Consider the following 25,154-nt stretch of genomic DNA (forward strand, 5'->3'; position numbering starts at 1 on the left):
CATAGCAAAACCCCATCTCTATAAAAAATACAAAAAGTGCCTTCGCCGGCAGCCCGTCAGACTGGAAAGATCTGCCTCTTCTCCAAGGAACTCAACCACTAGTGACAATGACCAGCCTCCTGACCACTCCTTCTCCAAGAGAACTGGTGACCACCCCAATTGTATGGCCCACTGAAGCCCTGTCCCCGGAAGATGGAGTCAGCACAGCACTCATTGCAGTGGTCTTCCTCATCCTGCTCTCGGTCATGATCTTGATCTTCTTTTACCTTTACAAGAACAAAGGCAGCTACGTCACCTGTGAACCTACAGAAGGCGAGCCCAGTGCCGTTGTCCAGATGGAGAGTGACTTGGTTAAGAGCAGAGAGAAGGAGGAATATTTCATCTAATGACTCTCAGGCCCCAAAGAGCTTATTCCTGGCTCCGGCACTAACTCATTGACTACTTATTACAGGAAAGTTTTCTCGGAAGCCAGGGAGAAGCATCGACTGATGTGGGCAAATCCAAGCTCCAGCCAGGTCGCAGTCCCAAATGCTGACATCACTGACTCCAGGGACCCGGGATATGGAGAAAGCTGCTTATGGTGTCTTTAACCTGGCCCTCTTGTTAGAGCTGGTGCTTTGCAGCTGGCAAGAAGGTGGGGCTATACCAGGGGGCATCTGAATATGTGCCAAGTCATCTTTCCCACAGTTTGGAGAGAAAGTAAGGATGATCAGCAGCTCCACTCTGTCCCCCACCTGGTCACCCAGTGATAGCCCCAGTAGAGATGCTCTCCATACAGGTTCTTCCCAGAGGCTGGATACCACAGCAAGAGGCCAGGCCAGGAGGGGTAGGAAGCTACGGAGATCTTACCTCCTGATAAATGTGCTATATCCCCTCATCTGAGCCTTTCCTTTCCATGTTCCCCAGCAACGTCATGCTTACGTGATTTTTTATCCAAATTAAAATTTTCATTGCTACGGAAAAAAAAAATACAAAAAGTATCCAGGTGTGGTGGCGTCCACCTATAGTCTCAGCTACGTGGGAGGCTGAGGTGGGAGGATCACCCGAGCCAAGGGAGGTCGAGGCTGCAGTGCCACTGTACTTCGGCCTGGGCAACAGAGTTTCACCCTATCTAAAAACAAAACAAAAAAAATGCTGGCTGGGCCCACTGGCTCACGCCTGGAATCCCAGGACTTTGGGAGGCTGAGGTAGGTGGATCACCTGAGATCAGGAGTTTGAGACCAGCCTTGACAACATGGTGAAAACCCCTCTCTACTAAAAATACTAAAATTAGCCAGGCGTGGTGGTGGGTGCCTGTAATCCCAGTTACTTGGGAGGCTGAGGCAGGAGAATCGCTTGAACTGGGGAGGCAGAGGTTGTAGTGAGCCGAGATTGTGCCATTGCACTCCAACCTGGGCAACAAGAGTGAAAATTTGTCTAAAAAAATGCTTATAATCTTTTTTAGAAGACAAAATGAGAATATCTGGAATGATTACATGAGCATAAGATAATATTAAAAAAAGGCCTAAAGTGGTCTCTTGTCTTAGTTTCCCAATGCTGCTGGACATAGTGACTTGTGAACAACACGGATTTCCTCTCTTCTGTACCGGAGGTCAAGCTTGCCACAGGTGTTCCTGGGTTTCAATCAAGGTGTCAGCAGGGCTGTATTCCCTTTGGGAGTCTCTAGGGATGATTCAGTGCTTTGCTTACCCCAAGTTCTAGAAGTTCCTGGCTCCCTTTCATCTTCAAAGCCAGCAACAGCCACTTTCACATAAAACCACTCTGACCTCTTTTCTGCCTCCCTCTTCCTGTTGTAGGACCCCTTGTGGTTACATAGGACCTCCCCAGAACATTCAGGATAATTTCTCTGTATTAAGATCAGCTGACTGATGTTAATTCCATCTGCAGCCATAGTTCCCCTTTGTCATGTAACATCACATATTCTCAGCTTCTGGGGATTAGGACCTGGACATCTTTGGGAGGCCGCCATTGTGCCTGCCATGCCTAATTACCCCCACGAGAGCTCGGAAATGCTTTTAAAAAACACAGGTCTGGGGAGTATAGTCAATAATAACTTAATTGTACATTTACAAGTAACTAAAAGTATAATTGGATTGTTTATAACACAAAGGATAAGTGCTTAAGGGGACGGATACACCATTTTCTACGATGCGGTTATCATGCATAGCATGTTTATATCAAAGCATGCCATATACCCATAAATATATATACCTTATGTACCCACAACAATTAAAAACTAAAAATTAAAAAAAACAAAGGTGTGCCCTGGTCCTGTCTAGAGCAGATTTGGCGATTTCTAATAATTGGATCAAACCAATATACACAGTGCGCAGGATCTGTAATCATAAGGCAGTTTGGAGCATTGCCTGTGTTAACGCAAAGAATAGATTACTACAGTCGGGCTCAGTGGCTCACACCTGTAATCACAGAACTTTTGGAAGGCTGAGGCGGGTGGATCACCTGAGGTCAGGAGGTCAGGCCGAGGCGGGTGGATCACCTGAGCCTGGCCAACACGGTGAAACCTCATCTCTACTAAAAATACAAAAATCAGCCGGGTGCGGTGGTGCACACCTGTAATCCCAGCTATTTGGGAGGCTGAGGCAAGAGGAGAATCACTTGAACCTGGGAGGTAGAGGTTGCAGTGAGCCGAGGTTGTGCCACTGCACTCCAGCCTGGGCAACAGAGCGAAACTCTGTCTCTACAACAACAACAAAAAAGATTGGCCGGGCACGGTGGCTCACGCCTGTAATCCCAGCACTTTGGGAGGCTGAGGCGGGTGGATCACGAGGTCAAGAGATTGAGACCATCCTGGTCAACATGGTGAAACCCCATCTCTACTAAAAATACAAGAAAAAAAAGAAAATTAGCTGGGCACAGTGGCGTGTGCCTGTGATCCCAGCTACTCAGGAGGCTGAGGCAGGAGAATTGCCTGAACCCAGGAGGCGGAGGTTGCGGTGAGCCGAGATTGTGTCATTTCACTCCCGCCTGAGTAACAGGAGCGAAACTTCGTCTCAGAAAAAAAAAAAAAAAGATTACTACAGAGCATAAGAAAAAGTAGTAAAAAGCAGTGAAAACACTGTCTGCATCTTAGAGTATTTCTTGGCATTCCACTTTCGGTTTCCTTAAAGATTCAAGTCAGATCTCTCTTGGCTGACCTGGCAATGCTTATCGCTTACCGAAGATGTTTGATCGCTTTTCAGATTGACATCATTGATAAAATCTTTGTCCAGAACCTTGAAAATCCGCCACTGTATAAGAATCACCCTCCAGTAGCAGGTGCAATATACTGGGAACGGTCTTTGTTCTTTCGGATTAAGCACACCATCCTCCGGTTTCAGGAGGTGCAGGAGATACTGGACAGTGATCAAGGACAGGAGGTATGTTGCTCTTGCCAGAACTGGCTCCTTTTGTGATTGATGTTTTAATCCTAGACTGGCTGCCCTCCCCGATCCCATCCAGGAGAAGCGTTAGATCAGGCTGCCGCCGCCATGCAGCAGGCTACGTAGAGTTGCCCATTTGAGAAGTGGCTCAATTTTAGACTCATGCCTCCAAGTTAGAGGGTCTTCCTGTTGTCCCTGCGTTAGTGCTCATATTAAGCTACCTTTTGTGTTCCTTCTTTTTCTTTTCTTTTTTGAGACAAGGTCTAGCTGTGTTGCTCATGCTGGAGTGCAGTGGCACGATCACAGCTCACTGTGCTCTCGATCTTCTGGGTTTAAGTGATCCTCCTGCCTCAACCTCCCGAGTAGCTGGGCCTACAGGTGTGGGCCACCATGCCTGGTCAAGTTTTGCATTTTTTTTGTAGAGATGAAGTTCCACCATGTTGCCTGCCCAGGCTGGTCTCAAACTCCTGAGCTCAAGCAGTCTGCCCACCTTGGCCTCCCAAAGTGTTGGGCTTACAGGCATGAGCCACCACACCTGGCCTGTGTTCTTTCTCTTTGGCATCTTACTACACAGGACATCTTCCAGATTGTGGTCACGTGGGTTTCTTCCTGTTCTTAATTTTCAGCTTCTGTGGAGGATGTCTGCCATCTTTTTGATATGATCCCACCCCCCAGCCTGTGGATTTTTGTATGTTATATAGCAGAGGCTGATAAGCCACTTCTTTACAGATCCAGATAGTAAATATTTTAGGGGTTTGGACAACTTCTCTGCAATGACTCGCCCTGCCATTGTTGCAGGGAAGTATCCCCCAGACAGTACATTTTGAACAGGCATGCTGTGTCCAGTCCAACTTTATTTATGGATTTGAATTTCTTTTTTTTTCTCCTGAAAACAGATCACATCACAGAATTTCATATCGTTTTCTTGAGTTACAAAGTACTGTTGTTCTTTTGATTTCCTTTTAATCATCTAAATCATTTCCTTCTGTTCGTGTAAAAGCTGTTCTTAGGTCACCGGTATAGACCAGGGCAGCCCGTGGACCAGTGTGCAGAAGCCTGCCAGTCAACCTTGATTTCAAGTTACACTAACTGTATTAGTCCATTTTGCTGTAGAGAAACTACGTAATTGATAAGAATAAGGTTTAATTGGCTCACAGATCTGCAGGCTGTACAGGAAGCGTAGCCTTTCTGGGAGGTCCCAGGAAACTCCCGATCATGGTGGAAGGTGGGCGGGGCGGGCAGGAACGAGAGAGAGTGAAGGGGGAGGCGCCACGCACTTTAACAGGAGCAGATCCGCTGAGGGCGCACTCAGTCCCACCCAGGACAGTCCTGAGAGCAGTGGTGCAAACCATTCCCGAGAATTCCGCCTTCACGAGCCAACTTCTTCTTCCTCGCCTTTCTGCCTCCCAACAGGCCCAGCCTCCAACACTGGGGGTTACAATGCAGTGTGAAATTTGGGGAGGACACAGATCTAACCTGCCTCACCGTCTCAGACACACTCTCAGACAAGCTTTAGGAAAAGCTGTCTACTTTTTTTTCCAATATGTATTTATAGATATTTAATATTATATAATAATAAAATATATAATATAATTTATATTATTTAAGATACAACTGTATGTTATGTTAATAATTTATTAATTATAATTTATAGATACAAAATTATGTAGAGAGATATGAAAAAATATATACAGTTATTTAAAAATGGCCAGGTACTGTGGCTCACACCTGTAATCTTAGGTGTGAGATTTTGAAAGGCCGAGGCAGGCAGATTACCTGAGGTCAGGAGTTCAAGACCAGCCTGGCCAAATGGTGAAACCCTGTCTCTACTAACATACAAAAATTAGCTGCATGTGGTAGCAGGTGCCTGTAATCCCGGCTACCTGGGAGGCTGAGGCAGGAGAATTGCTTGAGCCCAGAAGGCAGAGGTTGTAGTGAACTGAGATTGCACCATTGCACTCCAGCCTGGGTGAGAGAGTGAGACTCTGTCTCAAAAAAATAAAAAATTATATAAAAAGAAATGTTTATATGTAATAATATATATATATATATAAAATTTATACATATAAATTATCTGTGTCAAGAGAGATGAAAACGTTATTTTCAAGGACAAAATGACAGTTACTTGAATTCTTTAACAGGTCAAACAGAAGTATTTGGAAGTGGGTAAGAGAATGAAGGAGTATGAAGACAGGAAGTACGAGCAGTGGATGGAGGCGACGGGGCAGGCGCTGCCAGTCCTCATGAAGAAGAGCCTTCTGACCAAGGTGTGCTGCCCACGCCCTCGTTCCAGATTGCCGCGGAGGCCACGTGAGAATATGGTGTCCGCCACATTTTCTCAAGGCGGCTTGATTTGTTCACATTCATGAAGTTGTGTCAGTTTCCAGAACCAAAGACAAGGAAGGGCCAGGGTTGACTGGGAGGAGGAGGAGAAAGGAACGAGTGGAGAGGGCACGATGTCACGGTTAGGACTGGCCTGGCACCGGGCAGCACTACTGACTCCTTGGGCACGTGGCTGAGCCTCCATTTCCCCGTTTATGAAATGTGAGTTATAAATCACATGACGTAAACAAGCAAAGGCTTAGCTGAACCATATATGAGACAGAGCTGACAGTTGGCCATCTTTAACCTGCGGAAAAATGCCCTCCCATCTGATTCATCCTCAGCTTCAGCACCGGGCGTGGCACTTAGTGAATGCCCGATGAGTGAATACCTGCTGTTGTTTGTTCATTCAGAACAGGAAAGATGCGGCCTGGCAGTTTCAGGTCTTTGCTTCCTGAAATCCTGACATAGGGACCAAAGTGAGTGGAGAGGGCCAGATTTGACCCCTAGGGAACGGGTCTGCTCAGGTCCAACCAAAGGGGCGGCTGCTCCGTATTCGATTTCCCAGTTTTTCAAGGGAAGACAGAAGGGATTTGTAGGTGAAATTGCTCCATTTTCAAATACCAGCAACTGAATTATTATTTTTTTAAAAATTATACTTTAAGTTCTGGGGCACGTTTGTGACATAGGTATACACACGCCATGGTGGTGTGCTGCACCGTCACCCCATCATCTACATTAGGTATTTCTCCTAATGCCATCCCTCCTCTACCCCCCACCCCCAGCAGGCCCCAGTGTAAATTGATTCTTTAAAATCTCCGTTCACCAAACAAAATGCATATTCCAGGCAGTTCCAGCTGGCACCCCCATCTGTCGGGGATCCAGGGCCCAGCGCTGCTCTTTTTCGTGCCCACGTTTGGCATGAGTTGTGTTGATCCTGAGATCTCCTGGACTGCCTGGGCCGTGCTGATGGAACCTCTGTCTCTCCCACAGTCTTCCACTGCTGCGGAGGAGCCTTCGACTTTAGAAAGGGGAGCTGTTTTCGCCGTCAACTTTTCACCTGCTCTCAGAGAGATTATTAATGAAACCAAGTACTTAGAGCAACTGGGGTTCACTGTCCCAGAATTAGCAAGAAACATTGCTCTCCAGGAAGACAAATTCCTTAGGTAAAAAAGTTCTCTAAAATTAGCAGTAAACTTTTTGGTCTTGGGACCCCTTTACACTCTTAAAAATTATTGAGGACCCCTCCAAAAGCTTTCATTTCTGTGGATTTTATAATTATTAATTCTTACCACATTAGAAATTAAAACTAAGGCCCAGGTGTTGTGGTATATGCCTGTAGTCCCAGATACTTGGGAGGCTGAGTGGGAGGATTCCTTGAACCTGGGAGAGTGAGGCTGCAGTGAGTCATGATTGCACCACTGCACTCCAGCCCGTGAGACAGAGCAAGACCCTGGATCAAAAAAAAAAAAAAAAAAGATGAAGCTAAGAAAAATTTAAAATATGGGGCTGAGTGCAGTGGCTCATGCCTGTAATCCCAGCACTTTGGGAGGCCAAGGTGGATGGATCACGAGGTCAGGAGTTCAAGACCAGCCTGGCCAGCATGGTGAAACCCCATCTGTACTAAAAATACAAAAAATTAGCCAGCAGGTGGCGCGTGCCTGTAGTCTCAGCTACTTGGGAGGCTAAGGCAGGAGAATTTCTTGAACCTGGGGGGTCAGAGGTTGCAGCAGTGAGCTGAATCGTGCCACTGCACTCCAGCCTGGGCGACAGAGTGAGACTCTACTCCCTGCCCCCTGAAAAATGTTTAAAATATGGGTCAACAATAGTAAACCTATTACATTTAATATAAATAACATACTTAATGAAAAGTAAGCAATATTTTCCAAAAAAGAAAGTTAATGAGAAGAGTCGTGTTGTTTTAAATTTCTGCAAATCTCTAGATCAAGGTTGTAGGCAGGTTCATGGTCTTTTGTACTATCTTGACTGCAGAAGCTCTTGGTGAGCTTAAAGGTACTCTCCTCAGGTTTGTGACATTCCTGTCATGTGCAGGTACACAGATGGAATACAGCGCATGTTGGATCATTACCACATGCTCATAGGAACACTGAACGAGGCAGAGTCTGTGCTTCTCAGTGATCATTCCCAGGAACTCCTCCGAGTGTTTAGGTCTGGATATAAGAGGCTGAACTGGAACTCACTAGGTAATGTCATTCATCTATTGCTTGCCTTTTAGACTTGGGGATGCAAAGTAATTCTTTTAGGTTGTTTTATTTGAATTACAATTTTCATGTGTTTATAGACACGATTAACAATTTTTGAGGGTTGATAAAATACACGTGTGGAACTTAGAACTGACGTCCAGGCTGTCATTGGGATGAAGATAAGAGGAGTGACCCTTTCACACTCTGCAGACCCAAAGCACATTTCTCCAAAAAGAAGGTCACCTTTACTTTTTTTTTTTTAATTAAAAATTTGATTTGGAGGTAATTATAGATTTACATGCAGTTGTTAAGAATTACTGCAGAGGGCGCCTTCGTGCCCTTTACTCATTTTCCCTAAGTAACTTCTTGCAAAACGAGAAGATCACAACCAAGATACTGACATTGGTAGAGTCAAGATACTGACATTGGTAGAGTCAAGATAGAGAACATCTTCACGCCACAGCAAGTACCGTCGAGTTCACTTCCCTCCCATCCTTGCCCTCTCCTTAATCCCTGGCAACCACAAATCTTTTTTTTTTTTTTTTTTTTGGGGAGACGGAGTTTTGCTCTTGTTGCCCAAGGCTGCAGTGCAATGGTGCAATCTCAGCTCACTGCAACTTCCACCTCCCTGGTTCAAGCAATTCTCCTGTCTCGACTCCCGAGTAGCTGGGATTACAGGCATGCCACCATGCCTGGCTAGTTTTTGTATTTTTAGTAGAGATGGGGTTTCATCATATTGGTCAGGCTGTTCTTGAACTCGGGACCTCAGGTGATCCGCCTGCCTCGACCTCCCAAAATGCTGGGATTACAGGCATGAGCCACCATGCCCGGCAACCATGAATCTTTATTCAATTTCTGTAATGTTGTCATTTTAGAGTGTTACATAAATGAGGCAATACATAGCTCTTTTTTGAGTTGGCTTTTCTTTCTCAGCCTAAGTGTTCAAAGATCTATCCGTGTTGTTGGATGTGTCAATAGTGTGCATATTTTTGAAGAAAACTCCACAGTATCGATGTACCATAGTTCAGCCTTTCACCTCTCAGAGGACAGCTAGGTTGTTTCCAGTTTGGGCTCATAAATAAAGCTACTATAAATATTTGTGTACAGGGTTTTGTGTGAACACGATTCTTCATTTTTTTCTGGGAAAAGGCCCAGGAGTGCAATTTCCGAGTTGCGCGGTGGCTGCATCTTTAGTTTAAGATTGCTACTGTTGTTGTTTTGAGTTGGAGTCTCCCTCGTTGCCCAGGCTGGAGTGCAATGGCCTGATCTCGGCTCACTGCAACCTCCACCTCTGGGGTTCAAGCAGTTCTCCTGCCTCCTAAGTAGCTTGGATTACAGGCACCTGCCACCACTCCTGGCTAACTTCTGTATTTTTAGTAGAGACAGGGTTTTGCCATGTTGGCCAGGCTGGTCTTGAACTCCTGGCCTCAAGTGATCCGTCCATCTTAGCCTTTCAAAGTGCTGGGATTACAGACATGAGCCACTGTGCCCGGCCTTGTTTTGTTTTACTGTCACGCTGTTTTACGGGACAGCTGTGCCGTTTTACATTTCTATCACCAATGTATGAGTGACCCACTTTCCTGCATCCCGGCCTGCTTTGCTGTCACTTTTTTTTTTAATTTTGGCCATCTGATAGCTGTGTAACAATATCTCCTTATGGTTTTGGTTTGACTTCTATAATGGCTAAAGGTGTTGAGCATCTTTTCACGTGCTAATAATAAGCACAAATGTGTCGTGCGGACGGCCTGTTGAGTGACGTGTCTTTTTATGTCTTTTGCCTGCGTTGTAATTAGATTGCGTGTTTTCCTCGCTGTTGAGTTTTGAGCATCCTTTGTATATGCTAGATGCTCATCCTTTATCGGATGTGTGGTTTGCAGATATTTTCTCCCACTCTGTGGCTTGTCCTTTCTTTCTCATAGGAGGGCCTTTGGGAGAGCGAAAGCTTTACATTTCAGCTAAGTCCAGCATAGCAGTTTTCCCTTTGATGGGTCTACTTTTGGTGCCAAGTCTAAGAATCACTGCCTTGCCCTAGATCTTAAGGTCTTTTTTCTCTCCTGTGTTTTTGTTTCCAAAAATGTTATAGTGTTGTGTTTCACAGCACAGTCTGTGATCCATTTTGGGGCTTTTATTTTTGTAAAGTGAGACCAATTGTAAGTACTTAACCCGAGTTTACTGTTCACATTCTTGCTGTGGACCTGTCTAAGCTCCGGGCCAGAGGAGGTTGCAGGCAGGTGGTGTGGAGTGGAGGCTTCCAGGAGCTGTAGCAGCAGGAAGGCAGCGGGGCGTGGCAGTCCCTTTCTCCCCATGGTGCTCCAGCCAGGACTGTGCTAACATTTGAATAGAAGAAATGCATCGCTTGCTTGGTTCTGGGTTTGGGGTCCCTTGTCCCAGTCCCTTAGGGTTTGAAGGGGATCTTTGCCACCCAAAAGACCCAAGGGGTTGGAATGAGCAGGGTCTTTCCTGGGAAGGGATGCCAGTATTAACATCACAGGCGCTGGTGGGGCAGATGTGGAAAGACAGGTTGGAAGCCAAATGTCTTTCTTTCTTTCTTTCTTTAAAGGTATTGCTGACTATATAACTTGGTGCAAACAGGCCATTGGGAAATTTGAGTCTCTTGTCCACCAGATTCATAAGAATGCAGATGACATTTCTTCCAGGCTGGCATTAATAGAGGCTACAAATCTCTTCAAATATCCAGCCGCTAAAAGCGAGGAAGAACTCCCAGGTAGATTTGACTTCTGGGTTCTCCAGTTACGGAATTAATGAAAAAAATACATTGTATATACATATATGTATATAGAGGTATCTATAAATCTTCATATGTATTTGTATATTCCATGAATGGCGTAAAACCACTTCTAATGCTCTCAGTCATTTACTTGAAAGAATCATGGGTAGCTATTACTTTTTGTCACGTTATGTATGTTGTTTAGTTTAACAAATTCATGTTTGTTTGTTTTTGTTTTGTTTTTTTCTGAGACGGGGTCTTGCTGTGTTGCCCAGGCCTGTCTTGCACTCCGGGCCTCAAGTGATCCCCCACCTCATCTGTGAAAGCCTGTAGTGCTTTGGTGATAAGTTTGTAACTGTAAATCGGGTTGCATTTTTTATGGGCTCACATTTACTTGTTCAAGAAAAATACTGTAAATGGTCTTAGACTAGTCAACAGAGAATTCAAGAAAAACAAGATTGCCCAAAGATAAAAAAATGCCACCTGCTGGATGTGCGTAACTGATTGTCATTTATTCGTCGCTTAGCGTGTGTTCCAGTGTGGACTTGTGTTCTGCGTTGGGCTGCCGTTGGAGGCCGTCTTTGGCTTTTTAAGACACACAGCTCGTGTTTGGATTGCTTTTTGAGCGCTGGCCTTCCCTGGGTTCGTGGGCAGCTGTAACAGATGTCTTTCTCTCTAGGCGTGAAGGAATTTTTTGAACACATTGAGCGAGAAAGGGCCAGAGACGTGGACCACATGGTGCGGTGGTATCTTGCCATCGGGCCTCTGCTGAGCAAAGTTGAGGGCCTGGTCGTCCACACCAACACAGGCAAGGCCCCCAGGCTGGCCTCCTACTACGAATACTGGGAAAAGAAAATTTATGAGGTCCTGACAAAGCTCATCCTGAAGTAAGTTCATCTTGTTGCATGTTTTAAAATGGTGTGTGTAGATTAAAACAGTTGACAAATATGGACAGTGGTGGGGGGGTGGCAAGGTACAGAAGGAAAGTCAGGTGGACAGTCAGACGCTTTCTGGCTGAAGGGCACTCCCAGCCTGGAGGGGTGACCTTCATGATCCTGTTAGGCCCCTCAACATTCCAGAAAAGAAAGGCTCCCTCTCCCCACTTCAGTTATCTGAAGGACAGAGTGAGCCTGTGGTCAGCTGGCAACAGAGAATCGCTGTGACTCAACACTGACCAGAATTCCAGAGGACTCCCTCGTTCATGTTGAGAGTGACAGATGTGAAGGACACACGACCCATTCCCTCTTACGCTGGCCTCAAGTCAGCCTCTAGCTAGTGCAGTCTGCGTGCGTGTGTTGAATGCCTGCTGCATGTGCCAGCCTCTGACACGGCGGACTCTGTCCCTTCCCTCCTGGGCCTCACCCTCAGCAGCTCAGCCAGACCAGCTGGAAGCTGAGTGCCTGGACCCCATCGCGTTGGTGGCCCACAGACTGCCCTGGGATGTGAGGCTGACAGTTGGGGATCCCTCTGGGAAACCAGCCTGTGAAATCCATCACCGTTACTATGACGTCTATATTGTCAAGAGCAGTGTTCATTTGATCATGCGGTGTCTTCCCTGTGAGGGGAACTCCAGGAGCACTGAGTCCAGTTCCTTCTTTGACTCCAGCCTAGCATTTTTCTTTTTCGTTCCTTGCATTGATTTTCTTGTTTGGTTTTTTAATGATATGGACTGTATGAATTGCTGACTTCATAGCTTTCCCTTTCACTAAGCTGCTAGGACGCTTAGAATCGAATTTGTAGACTAAATGCAGCGAGTGTGCAGGTATTTGTGGTTTGCGTTCTTAGTCTCATCTGAACACATAGGAAAGCTCACCTTGCACTGTGCTCTGTGCTGCGCTCTTTCCAGTTCTCATCCCTGTTTTACAGAGGAGGATACGGAATCTTGGCAGGTTAAGTGACTTGCCTGGGACCACACGGCCAGTAAGAGGAAGAGCTGGCATTTGAACCTGGGCAGCCCGACTGCAGTATCATTTCCTTAGATGGTGCCTTCTTCCTTTCTTCTTTTATTCCACTTGAGCTGAGGATCTCTTTTCGCAGTTAAAGTATCTTTGTGAGCTGCTAAAAATCCCTTCTGGAAAAATACATTGAAAAATAAAACAACCTTTGGTCTTCTTGTTTTCTGGACCTAATTTGGCAAACTTCGCTAAGTGGATCCTTCACTAAGTGGATCCTCTGTTTTCTTTTTTTTTTTTTTTTGAGATGGAGTTTCGCTGTTGTTACCCAGGCTGGAGTGCAATGGCACGATCTCGGCTCACCACAACCTCCGCCTCCTGGGTTCAGGCAATTCTCCTGCCTCAGCCTCCCGAGTAGCTGGGACTGCAGGTGCGCGCCACCATGCCCAGCTAAGTTTTGTATTTTTAGTAGAGATGGGGTTTCACCTTGTTGACCAGGATGGTCTCGATCTCTTGACCTCATGATCCACCCGCCTCGGCCTCCCAAAGTGCTGGGATTATAGGCGTGAGCCACCGCACCGGGCCAGGATCCTCTGTTTTCTATGCATTTCATTTATTCTCTGTTATTGCTTTTAACTTAGATTCCCAAAGCAGTCCCTTACATGGACCTGCCTCCTGTAGTGTTTCCCTTTCTAATATGCTGTGTTTTCTCCTGATACATTTATTAATTCATCCATCCATCCATCCATCCATTCATCCATTCATTCACTCATCCATCCACACATTTATCCATCCATCCTATCCACACATTTATTTGTCCTATCCATCTATCAATCCATCCGTCCATCCGTCCATCCATCCATCTATCCAAGGTTTAGTACAGTCTGCCCTGTGCTGGCTATTGGATTAGACTGTGGTCACAGACAAGGCCTCTGTATCCTTGCAGTTTCTCTCACCTCATAGAGAAGGCAGGACATAGGGAAACAGACATAAAAGAGATGAGCTCTGCAAAAGAAATAAAGCAGAATAGAGTTCTGGGGAGAGAATGGAGATGCTGCTGTAATTGGGTGGTCAGGAAAGGCCACGGAAAAGCCACTGTTTAGCAGAGACCTGAAGATGAGGAGTGAGCTGAGGGGGGAAGAGCCTTCTAGGGGAAGCCAAAAACTGCTGTGAAGACCCACAGGGGGGCCTTTGGTTAGTGGAAGAAACAGAAAGAAGGAAAGATGAGATTGAAGGAGAGGATGAAGCTGGAGAGGCTGGCAGGGGTGGGTCAGGTCATATGGGGCCTGCAAAGCCACAGCAGGGAGCTTGCATTTTATCCTGACAGCTACAGGAGGCTGCTGGAATGTTTTTAGCCGGAGAGAGAGGAGGTGGCGGGAAAGGAATGCAGAGGGAGAGAGAAACAGGGAGGGGGGAGAGAGAGAGGGAGGAAGAGAGGGAGAGAGGAAGGGAGAAGGCTGGAGAGGGAGATAGTATAGGAAGAGGGAAAGAGAGAGGTGGAGAGGAGAGAGAAGGTGAGGGGAAAGGAGAAGGAGGGAAAGAGAGGGTAAGAGAAGAAAGTAGGGGAGAGGGAGAGAGAAGGGAGGAGAGGGAGTGAGGGGTTAGATGTTTTTGTTTTGTTTTGTTTTTTGAGACAGGGTCTCACTCTGTCACCAAGGCAGGAGTGCAGTGGCATATTCACAGCTCACTGCAGCCTCGACTTCCCCTCCTCAAGCAATCCTCCCACCTTAGCCTCCTGAGTAGCTGGGACCACAGGCGTGTGCCACTATTTCTAGCTAATTAATTTTTATTTTAGTGACAGAGTCTTGCTATGTTACCCAGGCTGGTCTCAAACTCCTGGGCTCAAGTGATCCTCCCACCTCAGCCTCCCACAGTGCTGGGATTACAGGTGTGAGCCACTGTGCCCCACTAGATGTTTTCACATGGTGTCTCTGGCTACCACATGAATTACTGGATGGAGGTGGGCAGGGGGAGGGGACGCAGGGAGACTGGGCTGGAGGCTGATGAAGGCTCATCCCTGGGTGTCACATCCACTTTGGTCCTGGAAAGGATGGAGCTGGCGTGGCAGGCGGGGTGGGGACGTGAGTGCTCCTTTTTCCTTACTAGAGTTGAGTAGCTTTTGGGAAGTCATTATTACTTAACTGTTTTCCAACCAAAAGGTATTCAGTTTTCCAAAAGCGGAAGTGAACTATTTGTATAAATTTAGTTAAAAAAAAAAAAGATTTTAAAGGAGGCTCACCCCAGCCTGTCCAGGACAGCCTCGTAGCGTGCTATTTGTCTGTACCTGTGACTTTTGTGGCCCTAGTCATTTGCGTCAATTGCTTGGTGTATTTTACTCTAGTGGGTACTGAGTCTTTCTTGTCAACCCCTCTTAGGAATTTGCAGTCTTTTAATTCTTTGATCCTTGGAAATGTCCCTCTGTTCCAAACTGAAACCATTCTGACGGCCCCTGAGATCATCCTTCATCCCAACACAAACGAGATCGACAAAATGTGCTTCCATTGTGTCCGGAATTGCGTGGAGGTCACTAAGGTAAGAGCAGAGGTGCCTGCGTCTTTGCTCAGATGGCATCTCAGGATGCCTCTGCCTCCCACAGTGCTGGGGCTGCAGATGTGAGCCACTGCCCGCGGCCCAAGATGGAATTCTTGACTTCCTGCCTTGTGACTTGGTCGTCCTCCAGTTTTCCCCACTTTAGGAATTGGCACCAACATCAACCCCATTGCTTGAGCCAGAAACTCATCCTTGTTTCCTTTGCTCTCTCCCAGCCATGCCCAGCCCGTCAGCAAGTCCTCCGAATGTACCTCCCATCTGTCCTCTTCTCTCCTATCCCCCCCGTACCTTCCTATCCCAAGTGCCATCACCCCTCTCCTGGACTCTGGCAGTGACATTCCTACAATCCATTCTCCACCACAGGTGGTCAGAATTACCTTAAACAAATACAAATACAGTGCAGTGGCTCCTGCCTGTAATCTCAGCACTTTGGGAGGCTGAGGGAGGATTGCTTAAGCCCAGGAGTTCCAGACCTGCCTGTGCAACATGGGGAGACCCCGTCTCTACAGAAAACAAAATTAATCAGCTAGGCATGGTGGTGCACACCTGTGGTCCCAGCTACACGGGAGGCTGAGGCAGGGGATTGCTTGAGCCCAGGAGTTCAAGGGTACATTGAGGTATGGTTACGCCACTGCGCTCCAGCCTGGGCAACAGAGCAAGACCCTGTCTCTGAAACAATAACAGTAACAACAACAACAGTGTATCATTTCATGTCATCCCTGGTGTAAACTGCCCCCACCCACCCCGTGACTTAATTACACTTAGAACATAATCCAAATACCTTTGTGTGGCCTATGAGGCCCCCTTGCTCTATCTAGCCCCTGGCTGTCTTTCTGATCTCAGCCCTACAAGGATTGTGCTTCATGGTGCTCCAGCTTGACTGGCTGCCCAATTGTACCTCCCGCAGGTACCGCCAGCTCCTCTCGCAAGGATTGCTGTAGCTGTTCTCTCACCTGGAACATTCTGCCCACCCCCGACCTTCTTGTCCTCTGTCTCCCGTCACCCCATCCCATCTTCCTGCCAGGTCCCACTCTCTGACCTTTGCTTGTTTTTCCCTTGCTTATTTATTTCCTGATTCTATCAGGCCACTGGAATGTCAGATCCACGGGAATACAGACGTTGAGGGTTTTGTTCCCTTTAGACATAGCTGGTTCTCCGTAAATGTTTGTTGAATGAACATCTGTTGGCAGCTAACCCAAAGTTTATGTCTTACCCCAGATGGGAAAATAGAGCCATCTTTGTAGGTATGGGATGTCACCCCCTCAGTGCACTGGAACCTTTCTCATCACTTGGTTGGTTCAGCAAGTCAGACATGTTTCAGACATTTTTAGGGGCATAAAAATAAGTATTGAAATCAAAATAGGGAATTTCATTTCACTGTACTTAGAAATTGATGATAAATGGTACATGTTTTATAATCCACGTTAAGACATTTATGAAGCCTCTGTTATAAACATTCTCTTCTAGGTGCTATGTCTTGTAGGTGCTATGTATGTTTCCTTTGTAAGGGAAATAGCAATTTTTAAGGGGTAAATAAATAGGAAAGTTGGCCTGTGAAACATTATGAACGTTAATCGCAATATTTCATGCCAACTTAACTTTCCTCCTTGCTAATAGTTGGATTTGAGGCTCTTGGGGAAGCCTATATTATTTTATCTTCGTAGTTTTTTTTCTTTTAAATGAAAAGAAGTTTTACTCTCTTAGATAATGTGAGGAATGTATTTCATTAAAAAGGTCTCAGCGCATGAACCTGCACGGCGAGGCCACTTAATGCGGTTCAGCTGCAGTGTCTCTTTGATCTTCAGGTTTCCTATTTCATGGCGGAAAACATGAGCAAAAGTTAACTAGGTTCTGAGTTTCACCTCATCTGTTAAGTGGAAATGATACTACTATTCACCTTCTAGTGCTCTTGGGAGGATTAAATTATATAACACACGCTTACAGCTTAGTGTAGTGCCTGGCAGTCAGTAGCTCTGAATAAATATTAGCTATTAGTGTTACTATTATTAGTAATAGAAGAATTAGGCCAGTGCAAAAGTCACTGCGGTTTTTACCATTAGAAGTATTGGCAAAGCTGCAATTACTTTTGCACCAACCTAATAGTAGTGTCACTCCCATTTTATAGATGGTGGGACTACAGTTCAGAGAAGCACCGTGTAACACACAGCCGGGTTGCTGTTGTGACTCACGCTTGATTGAAAGATAAGAGAGCCTTAACTCTCCAGCAGGAAGAGGGCAAATTAGCAGATTTGTTTTGGGACACTAAGCAGTCCATTTGCCTGAATCTGTGTTTTTTCCTCTGTAAATAGGGAAATAAGGGTTTTAAAAAATTCATCATAGTGTAGTTGGCTTTATTCCATAACAAGCCGCTTCAAAACTTACTGGCTTCAAATAGTAATTGTTTAGATCTGGGTTCTGTGTGCTGGGCTCTGCTGAGCAGTTCTGGTCTTGGCTGGGCTCACTCACGGGTCTAGCTGTTGATGACCTCAAACACAGCTCTGATGGCCTGCGGCTGGGATTCTCTTGTGTGTGGCCTGTTGTAATCTAGTAGGTTAGCTGAAGCCTACTAGATTAATCAGCTAGCCATGGTGGTGCACACCTCTGTACCACCATGCTCTCATCTCAAGGTTTTGAGAGCACGAGAGCAGGAGCTGCAGGGCTTCTTGGAGCCTTGGTTTCAACTTGCCTAACATCATGTCTGCCCCTTTCCATTGGTCAAGGCAAGTTACAAGGCTTGCTCAGGAAGGGAAATAGGCTTCATCTCTTGATAAGAAGAACAGAGGATTGTGGTTATTTTTGCAATCTCAATTTATTAATAAGAAAGTGATTTTCCATTACTGGCAAGACTTATCGCTGAACACTAACATGTATGCAGGAGGAAAAATAGATGCGAAGATCCTGTCTTTTCTCTGATTCTTATTTTGTCAGCATTTTGTTCGTTGGATGAATGGCAGCTGCATCGAGTGCCCCCCTCAGAAGGGGGAGGAAGAAGAAGTTGTTCTAATAAACTTCTACAGTGATATTTCTCTGAACCCTCAGATCATTGAGCAAGCTGTTATGATCCCCCAAAATGTCCACAGGATTCTGGTTAATCTTATGAAGTATCTACAAAAATGGAAGCGGTATCGGCCTCTCTGGAAATTGGACAAAGCTATTGTGATGGAGAAATTTGCTGCCAAGAGACCTCCTTGTGTAGCCTATGATGAGAAGTTGCAGTTCTATTCCAAGATCACCTATGAAGTTACGCACCAGCCGTTAATTAAGGATGAGCATTGCATCAGACTTCAACTTGGGCCTCTGGCAAACACAGTGCAGGAAAATGCCAAGTCCTGGGTGATTTCACTTGGAAAACTTCTCAATGAGTCAGCAAGAGAGGAGCTCTATAATCTCCATGAAGAGATGGAGGTACTTAAACGCTGTGTTTAATTGAAACTACTTTTCATGTAAATTGGGTCTTCATTTGCGCCATTACTGTTTTTTCTATGCTTACTTAGTGTTCTTCGTATTTTCTGTTACAGCACCTGGCCAAAAACCTTAGGAAGATCCCCAGTACCCTTGAAGATCTCAAGTTCGTCCTTGCCACAATTGCAGAAATTAGAAGTAAATCTCTAATCATGGAACTAAGATACAGGGACGTCCAGGAGCGATACCGTACCATGGCGATGTATAACCTCTTTGTAAGTCAACTTGTATTTCCTCACGCATTTAACAATTGGATTGACCACTGACTACCCTTTCCAGAAATGCTTCTCAAGGATACTGCCATTGATTTGTTTTCAAATAAGTGACTTTAAGTAATAACATCGTAAGTGTAAAGCAATGCATAGTTATTTAGAATAATGAAAATATAGAGATTTCAGTATATAGAGTTTCAGTCTTGTATGGCTCATGGCTCAAATGGATTGATCTGCAACTCCTCTTCCTTTCTTCATTTTTTTTTGGTGTTAATTTCCTTTAATGAATAAAGAGCTCTTGCAAAAATGATAAGAGAGTGAAAGATTTAAGATGATAAAATCAACTGGTAGAAGATAATTTAATTGGTCTTGCTTTGTTATTAAATTTGAGTTCTCAGGGTCTTTCAAAGTCATGGATGAGTTTTAGGGGGTCTGGGTTCCCCCTGAAATGTATGGGAATTTTACATACTGCCCATTTTTCTGATGATGAAAGAATCGCTAGCTTTTAGCCCAGGCTTGCTGCTCAGCAAGGGTGTTTGAGAGCTCCACATCCTAAGGGCTAGGCTGCGAGGGGCCTGGTGTTTGAAGCAGTCAAGCAACAGAAATGCTGAAAGACAAACTTTATGCAAATCCTGGTTTATTCACGGCAATTTGTTTCTCTTCTCTAGTTTGTATTTCTCCCTCAACCAGGTAGCTTCTTTTAGACTTTACTTCCCCTGGTTTACATCACAGAAATAATAGAACTAAGGATTTTGCCCTAAGTGTTCAATGGGTCACATACAAAAAAAAAAAAAAGAACCAGAATGTCAAATTCCAACAAGAACAAAACAGAAACAGCTGAGATTTGATTGGGATTGCATTGATCCTGTAGATTAATTTCAGGCAAATGAATGTCCTATAGTATTGAGTTTTCCTATCCACGAACACGTTCTCTCTCTCTCACTTTATTTAGGTCTTTAATGTCTCCCCGTAAAGATTTATAATTTTCCCCATACAGACCTTCCCTATATTTTGCCAGATTTATTCCTAGGTACTTGGTATTTTCAGATGCTCTTGTAATTGATATCTTCAATTTTTATTTAAGTGTTTTTATTTTTTATTGTTATATAGACAATTGAAATTTGCATTCTACTTTTTAATAATCGGTAATTATTAATTTTAATCATTTATTTATCCATAGATTATTTTGGATTTTCTAGGCACACCATTATATAAACTGTGAATATTGACAGGTTTTTACATTTTTAAATTTTTTTTTTTTTTGAGACGGAGTTTTGCTCTTGTTACCCAGGCTGGAGTGCAATGGCGTGATCTCGGCTCACCGCAACCTCCGCCTCCTGGGTTCAGGCAATTCTCCTGCCTCAGCCTCCCGAGTAGCTGGGACTACAGGCACGTGCCACTGTGCCCAGCTAATTTTTTGTATTTTTAGTAGAGACGGGGTCTCACCATGTTGACCAGGATGATCTCGATCTCTTGACCTCATGATCCACCCGCCTCGGCTTCCCAAAGTGCTGGGATTACAGGCGTGAGCCACTGCGCCCGGCCCTAATTTTTAAATATTTTGTTTCTTTTTCTCGCCTTATGACTCTCGCTAGGAATTCCTGTACAAAGTTAAATAAAAGGGGAGGTAGGAAAAATCCATGTCTTGTTCTTGATCTCAGAGGAAAAGCTTTTTGGCACTATATCATTAAATATGGTAACTGCTGTGTGATTTGTTAGAGGTACTCTAATACGATAGGGGAAATATACAGTTGTGTATATTTAACATAGTGGGGATATACTCTGAGAAATGTGTCAGTGGGCAATTCCATTATTGTGCAAACATCATGGAATGTACTTATAGAAATCTAGATGATGCAGCTACACACCTAGGCCATATGGTAGAAACTGTTGCTCATAGGCTACAAACCTGTATAGCATGTACTGTACTGAATACTATAAGCAATGTAATATAATAATAAGTATTTGTGTATCTAAACATATCTAAATAGGCCGGGTGCAGTGGCTCACGTCTGTAATCCCAGCACTTTGGGAGGCTGAGGTGGGTGGATCATGAGGTCAGGAGTTCAAGACCAGCATGGCCAAGGTGGTGAAACCCCGTCTCTACTAAAAATACAAAAATCAGCTGGGTGTGGTGGCGGGCGCCTGTAATCCCAGCTACTCAGGAGGCTGAGGCAGGAGAATCGCTTGAACCCAGGAGGCGGAGGTTGCGGTAAGCTGAGATTGCGCCATTGAACTCCAGCCTGGTGACGGAGTGAGACACTAAAAAAAAAAAAAGTATAGATATACACATATACTATACATAGAAAATGTATAGTGAAAATACAGTGTCACAGTCCCGTGGGACTATTGTCATATATGCAATCCATTTTTGGCCCAAAACATCACTTTGTTTCTCTCTGGTCTTTGTCCCTGGTTCCTGGCAGAAAGCTTCCAAAACACTTGCATTTCCTGAGTGGTGGGGTCACAGGAACATCTTTTGTTATAACAGTGTTCTTTGTCCCTGGTTCCTGGCACACAGCGTCTCAAATCCTTGGACTCTCTGGAGTGATAAAGAGTGTCTTTTGTATGCAGGTGAAATGACTGATGGGTTGGAGCCCTAGACAGCTTTAGGTTGGGGTCTGGCTGCCAGAAAGATCAAGGCATAAATTATTTAGAGGTTTGGAACTTTCAGGCACCCATCCTCGCCACCCTTGGGGAGGGAAGAGGGGCTGGAGACTGGAGATCAACAAAGACCAGTGATCTAATTAGTTATGCCTGTATAGTGAAACCTTCCTAAACATCCCTAAATGTTGGGATTTGGAGAGCTTCCAGGTTGTTGACCACACCGAGGTGCTGGCAGAGTGGTGTGCTCAGAGAAGTCATGGAAGCTCCTTGCACCCCCCAAGCCCATACCTTGGCTTATGCATCTCTTTCATTTGGTTCTTCCTGAGTTGTGTCTTTTATAATAAATCAGTGATTGTAAGTAAAGTGTTCTTTACTTTACTTACGATCTGAGTTCTGTGAGCCATTTCAGCAAATGGTCAAACGTGAAGGAGACGTGTGTGGGAACCCCTGATTTTGTAGCCAAGGTGGACCGAAGTCTGTATACCTTGGGCATCCAATACTTGCAACTGGCATCTGAAGTTAGGGCAGCCTTATGAGACTTGCACATGCATGCATTTCTTTTTTTTTTTTTTTGAGACAGAGTTTTCGCTCTTGTTACCCAGGCTGGAGTGCAATGGCGCGATCTCGGCTCACCGCAACCTCCGCCTCCTGGGTTCAGGCAATTCTCCTGCCTCAGCCTCCTGAGTAGCTGGGATTACAGGCACGCACCACCATGCCCAGCTAATTTTTTGTATTTTTAGTAGAGATGGGGTTTCACCTTGTTGACCAGGATGGTCTCGATCTCTTGACCTCGTGATCCACCCGCGTCGGCCTCCCAAAGTGTTGGGATTACAGGCATGAGCCACCGCGCCCGGCCCTACACATGCATGCATTTCTATTGAGAATGGGCCTAGACATGAAATTGCTGGGTTATAGGAATCCACGTGTTCAGCTTTACTAGATTCTGCTCATTTTCCAAAGTGAGGTAGCCCTTTATATCCACATCGAATGAGAGTTTCAGTTGTTCCATATCCTTACAAACACTTAACTTACTGATCTTTTGGAAGCTCCAACTTGGTTTTATTTTTTAATCCTCTCTGTGTGGATATTATTCCATTATCTTCTGGCCTCTGACGTGTTGACTGAGGAGTTGACCGTTAGTCTTTTTTGTTGCTCCCTTTCAAGGTAGTCTAGTCTAACTAGGTATTTTATTGGTCTGCTTTTAAGTTTTTTTAAGTCGTTGGTTTTCAGTGGTTGTAATATGATGTAGCTAGATTCTTTTGTTTTGTTTTGTTCTTCCTTTTCTTTCCTGATTGATATTTGTAGTACTTTAAAAATCTGCAGGCTGATGTCTTTACCTAGTTTTGGAAAATTAACAGTTTTTGCCTTATTCTGCCCCCACCCCCCGTACTCCAATTCCACATATGTTGGACCTTCTGTACAAGACCCCATATACCTTCAATTCCTTTCTGCCTTTTCTTTCTGTGGTTTCTTCTAATACTTTGCCCTAAACTCTAAGTTAGTGAATTTCCTGTTCATTTGTGTCTGCTCTGTTTTTCCTGGTTTCTTAACCAATTCTTTTAGCTTTGATTTCAGGTGCTGTCCTCATCCATTTTAGAATTTCCATTTTAAAAACAATTTCCTGTGCTCTACCAAAATTCTCAATTTTGTTTTTGTCTTTTGTTTCCTTTACTCTATTAAAATATTTTAAATTATGTGTCTTTTAACTCTGTCATGATCTGTTTATGTTGTCTGTGAATTTCTTGGCTTCATCTAAGTCCTTTTGTATCTTTATATGGCCAGCATTTCGAATTGGGTTCTTAACCGCATATACAATAAATTAGAGAGAGAGGATTGGAGGCTCTGAATGACGTTGTATTTCATCAGTGGAGATTTATTTTTGCTTCTAACAGAGACCACAACTGGGTACATCAGCAAGCTAAGCTAACCTTGTTCTAATCAGAAGCTAGGCTTTAGTTTATGAAGGGCTTATCTTTCTGTAATATTTCTAACTCTTTATTTTTAAAAATGATTTTATACTGATTTTATTTTAAGTATAAAATTTGACTTTAATATTTCATTTCATTTTATTTTATTTTTTGAGACAGAGTCTTGCTCTGTCACCTAGGTTGGAGTGCAACCTCAGCTTACTGCAGCCTCCACCTCCTAGGTTCCCGCGGTTTTACCACCTCAGCCTCCTGAGTAGCTGAAACTACAGGCGCCTGTCACCATGCCTGGCTAATTTTTTGTATTTTTAGTAGAGAAGGGATTTCAGCATGTTGTCCGGGCTGGTCTTGAACTCCTACAGTCTCCTAACCTCAGGTGATCCTGAGCCCAGCAGTTCAAGCGATTCTTCCCTGAGGTTAGGATTCCCCAGAGTGCTGGGATTACAGGCATGAGCCATCATGTCAGACCTTAGTATTTCAATCAGCTTTCGAGTTGGTTTGAATTATCTAGCCTCTTCCCGCCTCATCCTCCCAAAGTGCTGGGATTACAGGTGTGAGCCACTGTGCCCAGCCCAATATTTCTTTTTAAAATTTCCTTTTCCTTTTATATTTACAGAGCTACAGTCTCACTGTGTTTCCCAGGCTGGTCTTGAACTCCTGAGCTCAAGTGATCCTCCCACCTCAGGCCCCTGAAGTACAGGCATGAGCCACCATGTCAGACCTTAGTATTTCAATCAGCTTTCGAGTTGGTTTGAATTACCTAGCCTCCTGTTGCCAGAAGCGGAAGTCCCTAGGAAGTTACTTTGACCATAAATCAGTTCCAAATTGCTGATCATTTATTGTTTATTCTGTTTTTTGTTTCTTCTAATTAGCCTCCTGATGAGGAGAAAGAACTGGTTGATAAGATTGAGAGCACGTGGTCCAATCTGTTTAATGATTCGGTGAATGTGGAGCATGCTCTTGGGGACATAAAGAGAACTTTCACAGAGGTACCTTTTAAATTTCACTTCCCGAGTAAAGATATTGAAAAATGTATTTGGGCTAAACTAACATAACCTAGTTTTTCTCAGATTACCAGAGGCGACATAGTGAATTATAGAGTTAAGATAGAGGAGTTTGCAAAGCGTTTTTACCGCGAAGGCCCTGGTTCTGTTGGTGATGACCTTGATAAAGGTAAGGTTTACGTTGGTCTTATTGAGTGTTTTGAGTATCTGGTGTTTGAATATGTTTTACTTAAAAATTTTATGGAAAGTGATTATTGTGCCAGGATTTAAATATTTATTTCTTCCTGAAATAGTTTTTCCTGGGGTCATTTTAGTGGTTACATATCTGATAAGCTGGACTAATGCGACTCGTTGATTGTTGAGTGCCTGCTATCTGAAGGCATTGAGAAAAGTGCTAGGGAGCAGCGTCCACTTCTGCAGGGGATCCAGAGGCTTCTGCTGCAGCCCAGAAATCTTAAAGAGCAGCGTCTGCCTTGGATAAGCACATGCAGTGCCTTATCCATCCACTTCCTCTCTAACTCCCATCATATTTATTCTTTGAAATCAGATCTGGGACCACTTCACGTTTGTCCTCTGCCCTTCGCATCACATAGGCTAAAATGGTGACAGGATAAACAGACTAAAATTCTATTGTTTTTTGGGACATAATCTCTGTCACCCAGGCTGAAGTGCAGTGGCGCAATCTCAGCTCATTGCAACCTCCTCCTCCTGGGTTCAAGTGATTCTCCTGCCTCAGCCTCCTGAGTAGCTGAGATTACAGGTGTATGCCACCATGCTTGGCTAATTTTTATATTTGTATTTGTATTTTATTACTATTTTTTTTTTGGGAGACAGAGTTTCACTCTTGTTGCCCAGGCTGGAGTGCAAG

At 44.6% G+C, this 25,154-nt stretch overlaps 2 protein-coding genes across 8 annotated transcripts in view; both read left to right on the forward strand.

The window, feature by feature from the left end:
- DNAH10 (dynein axonemal heavy chain 10) overlaps nucleotides 1-25,154 on the forward strand; it is a 173,561-nt gene that overhangs the window by 32,568 nt on the left and 115,839 nt on the right. For 6 of the 7 annotated variants that reach the window (XM_078337642.1, XM_035258092.3, XM_035258096.3 and 3 more), the window contains 11 exons: nucleotides 3,201-3,377; nucleotides 5,522-5,647; nucleotides 6,696-6,868; nucleotides 7,755-7,906; nucleotides 10,467-10,631; nucleotides 11,314-11,521; nucleotides 14,902-15,058; nucleotides 18,005-18,481; nucleotides 18,595-18,753; nucleotides 24,155-24,271; nucleotides 24,353-24,455. In XM_078337642.1, the coding sequence (XP_078193768.1) occupies nucleotides 3,201-3,377; nucleotides 5,522-5,647; nucleotides 6,696-6,868; nucleotides 7,755-7,906; nucleotides 10,467-10,631; nucleotides 11,314-11,521; nucleotides 14,902-15,058; nucleotides 18,005-18,481; nucleotides 18,595-18,753; nucleotides 24,155-24,271; nucleotides 24,353-24,455 (2,014 nt within the window). The remainder of the gene's footprint in view (nucleotides 1-3,200; nucleotides 3,378-5,521; nucleotides 5,648-6,695; nucleotides 6,869-7,754; nucleotides 7,907-10,466; nucleotides 10,632-11,313; nucleotides 11,522-14,901; nucleotides 15,059-18,004; nucleotides 18,482-18,594; nucleotides 18,754-24,154; nucleotides 24,272-24,352; nucleotides 24,456-25,154) is intronic. The other variant, XM_035258094.3, reaches the window with a different exon arrangement.
- Nucleotides 39-528, forward strand: LOC103795465 (small cell adhesion glycoprotein-like). The gene has a single exon (XM_078337656.1). The coding sequence runs from the start codon at nucleotides 108-110 to the stop codon at nucleotides 384-386; it is 279 nt and encodes a 92-aa protein (XP_078193782.1). The 5' UTR covers nucleotides 39-107; the 3' UTR covers nucleotides 387-528.

This window comes from Callithrix jacchus, chromosome 9, assembly GCF_049354715.1.
Source record: "Callithrix jacchus isolate 240 chromosome 9, calJac240_pri, whole genome shotgun sequence".
NCBI lineage: Eukaryota > Metazoa > Chordata > Mammalia > Primates > Cebidae > Callithrix > Callithrix jacchus.

Bases quoted from the DNA above. Each gene is read 5' to 3' on its own strand.
- LOC103795465 (XM_078337656.1), top strand. From the start codon at position 108: ATGACCAGCCTCCTGACCACTCCTTCTCCAAGAGAACTGGTGACCACC.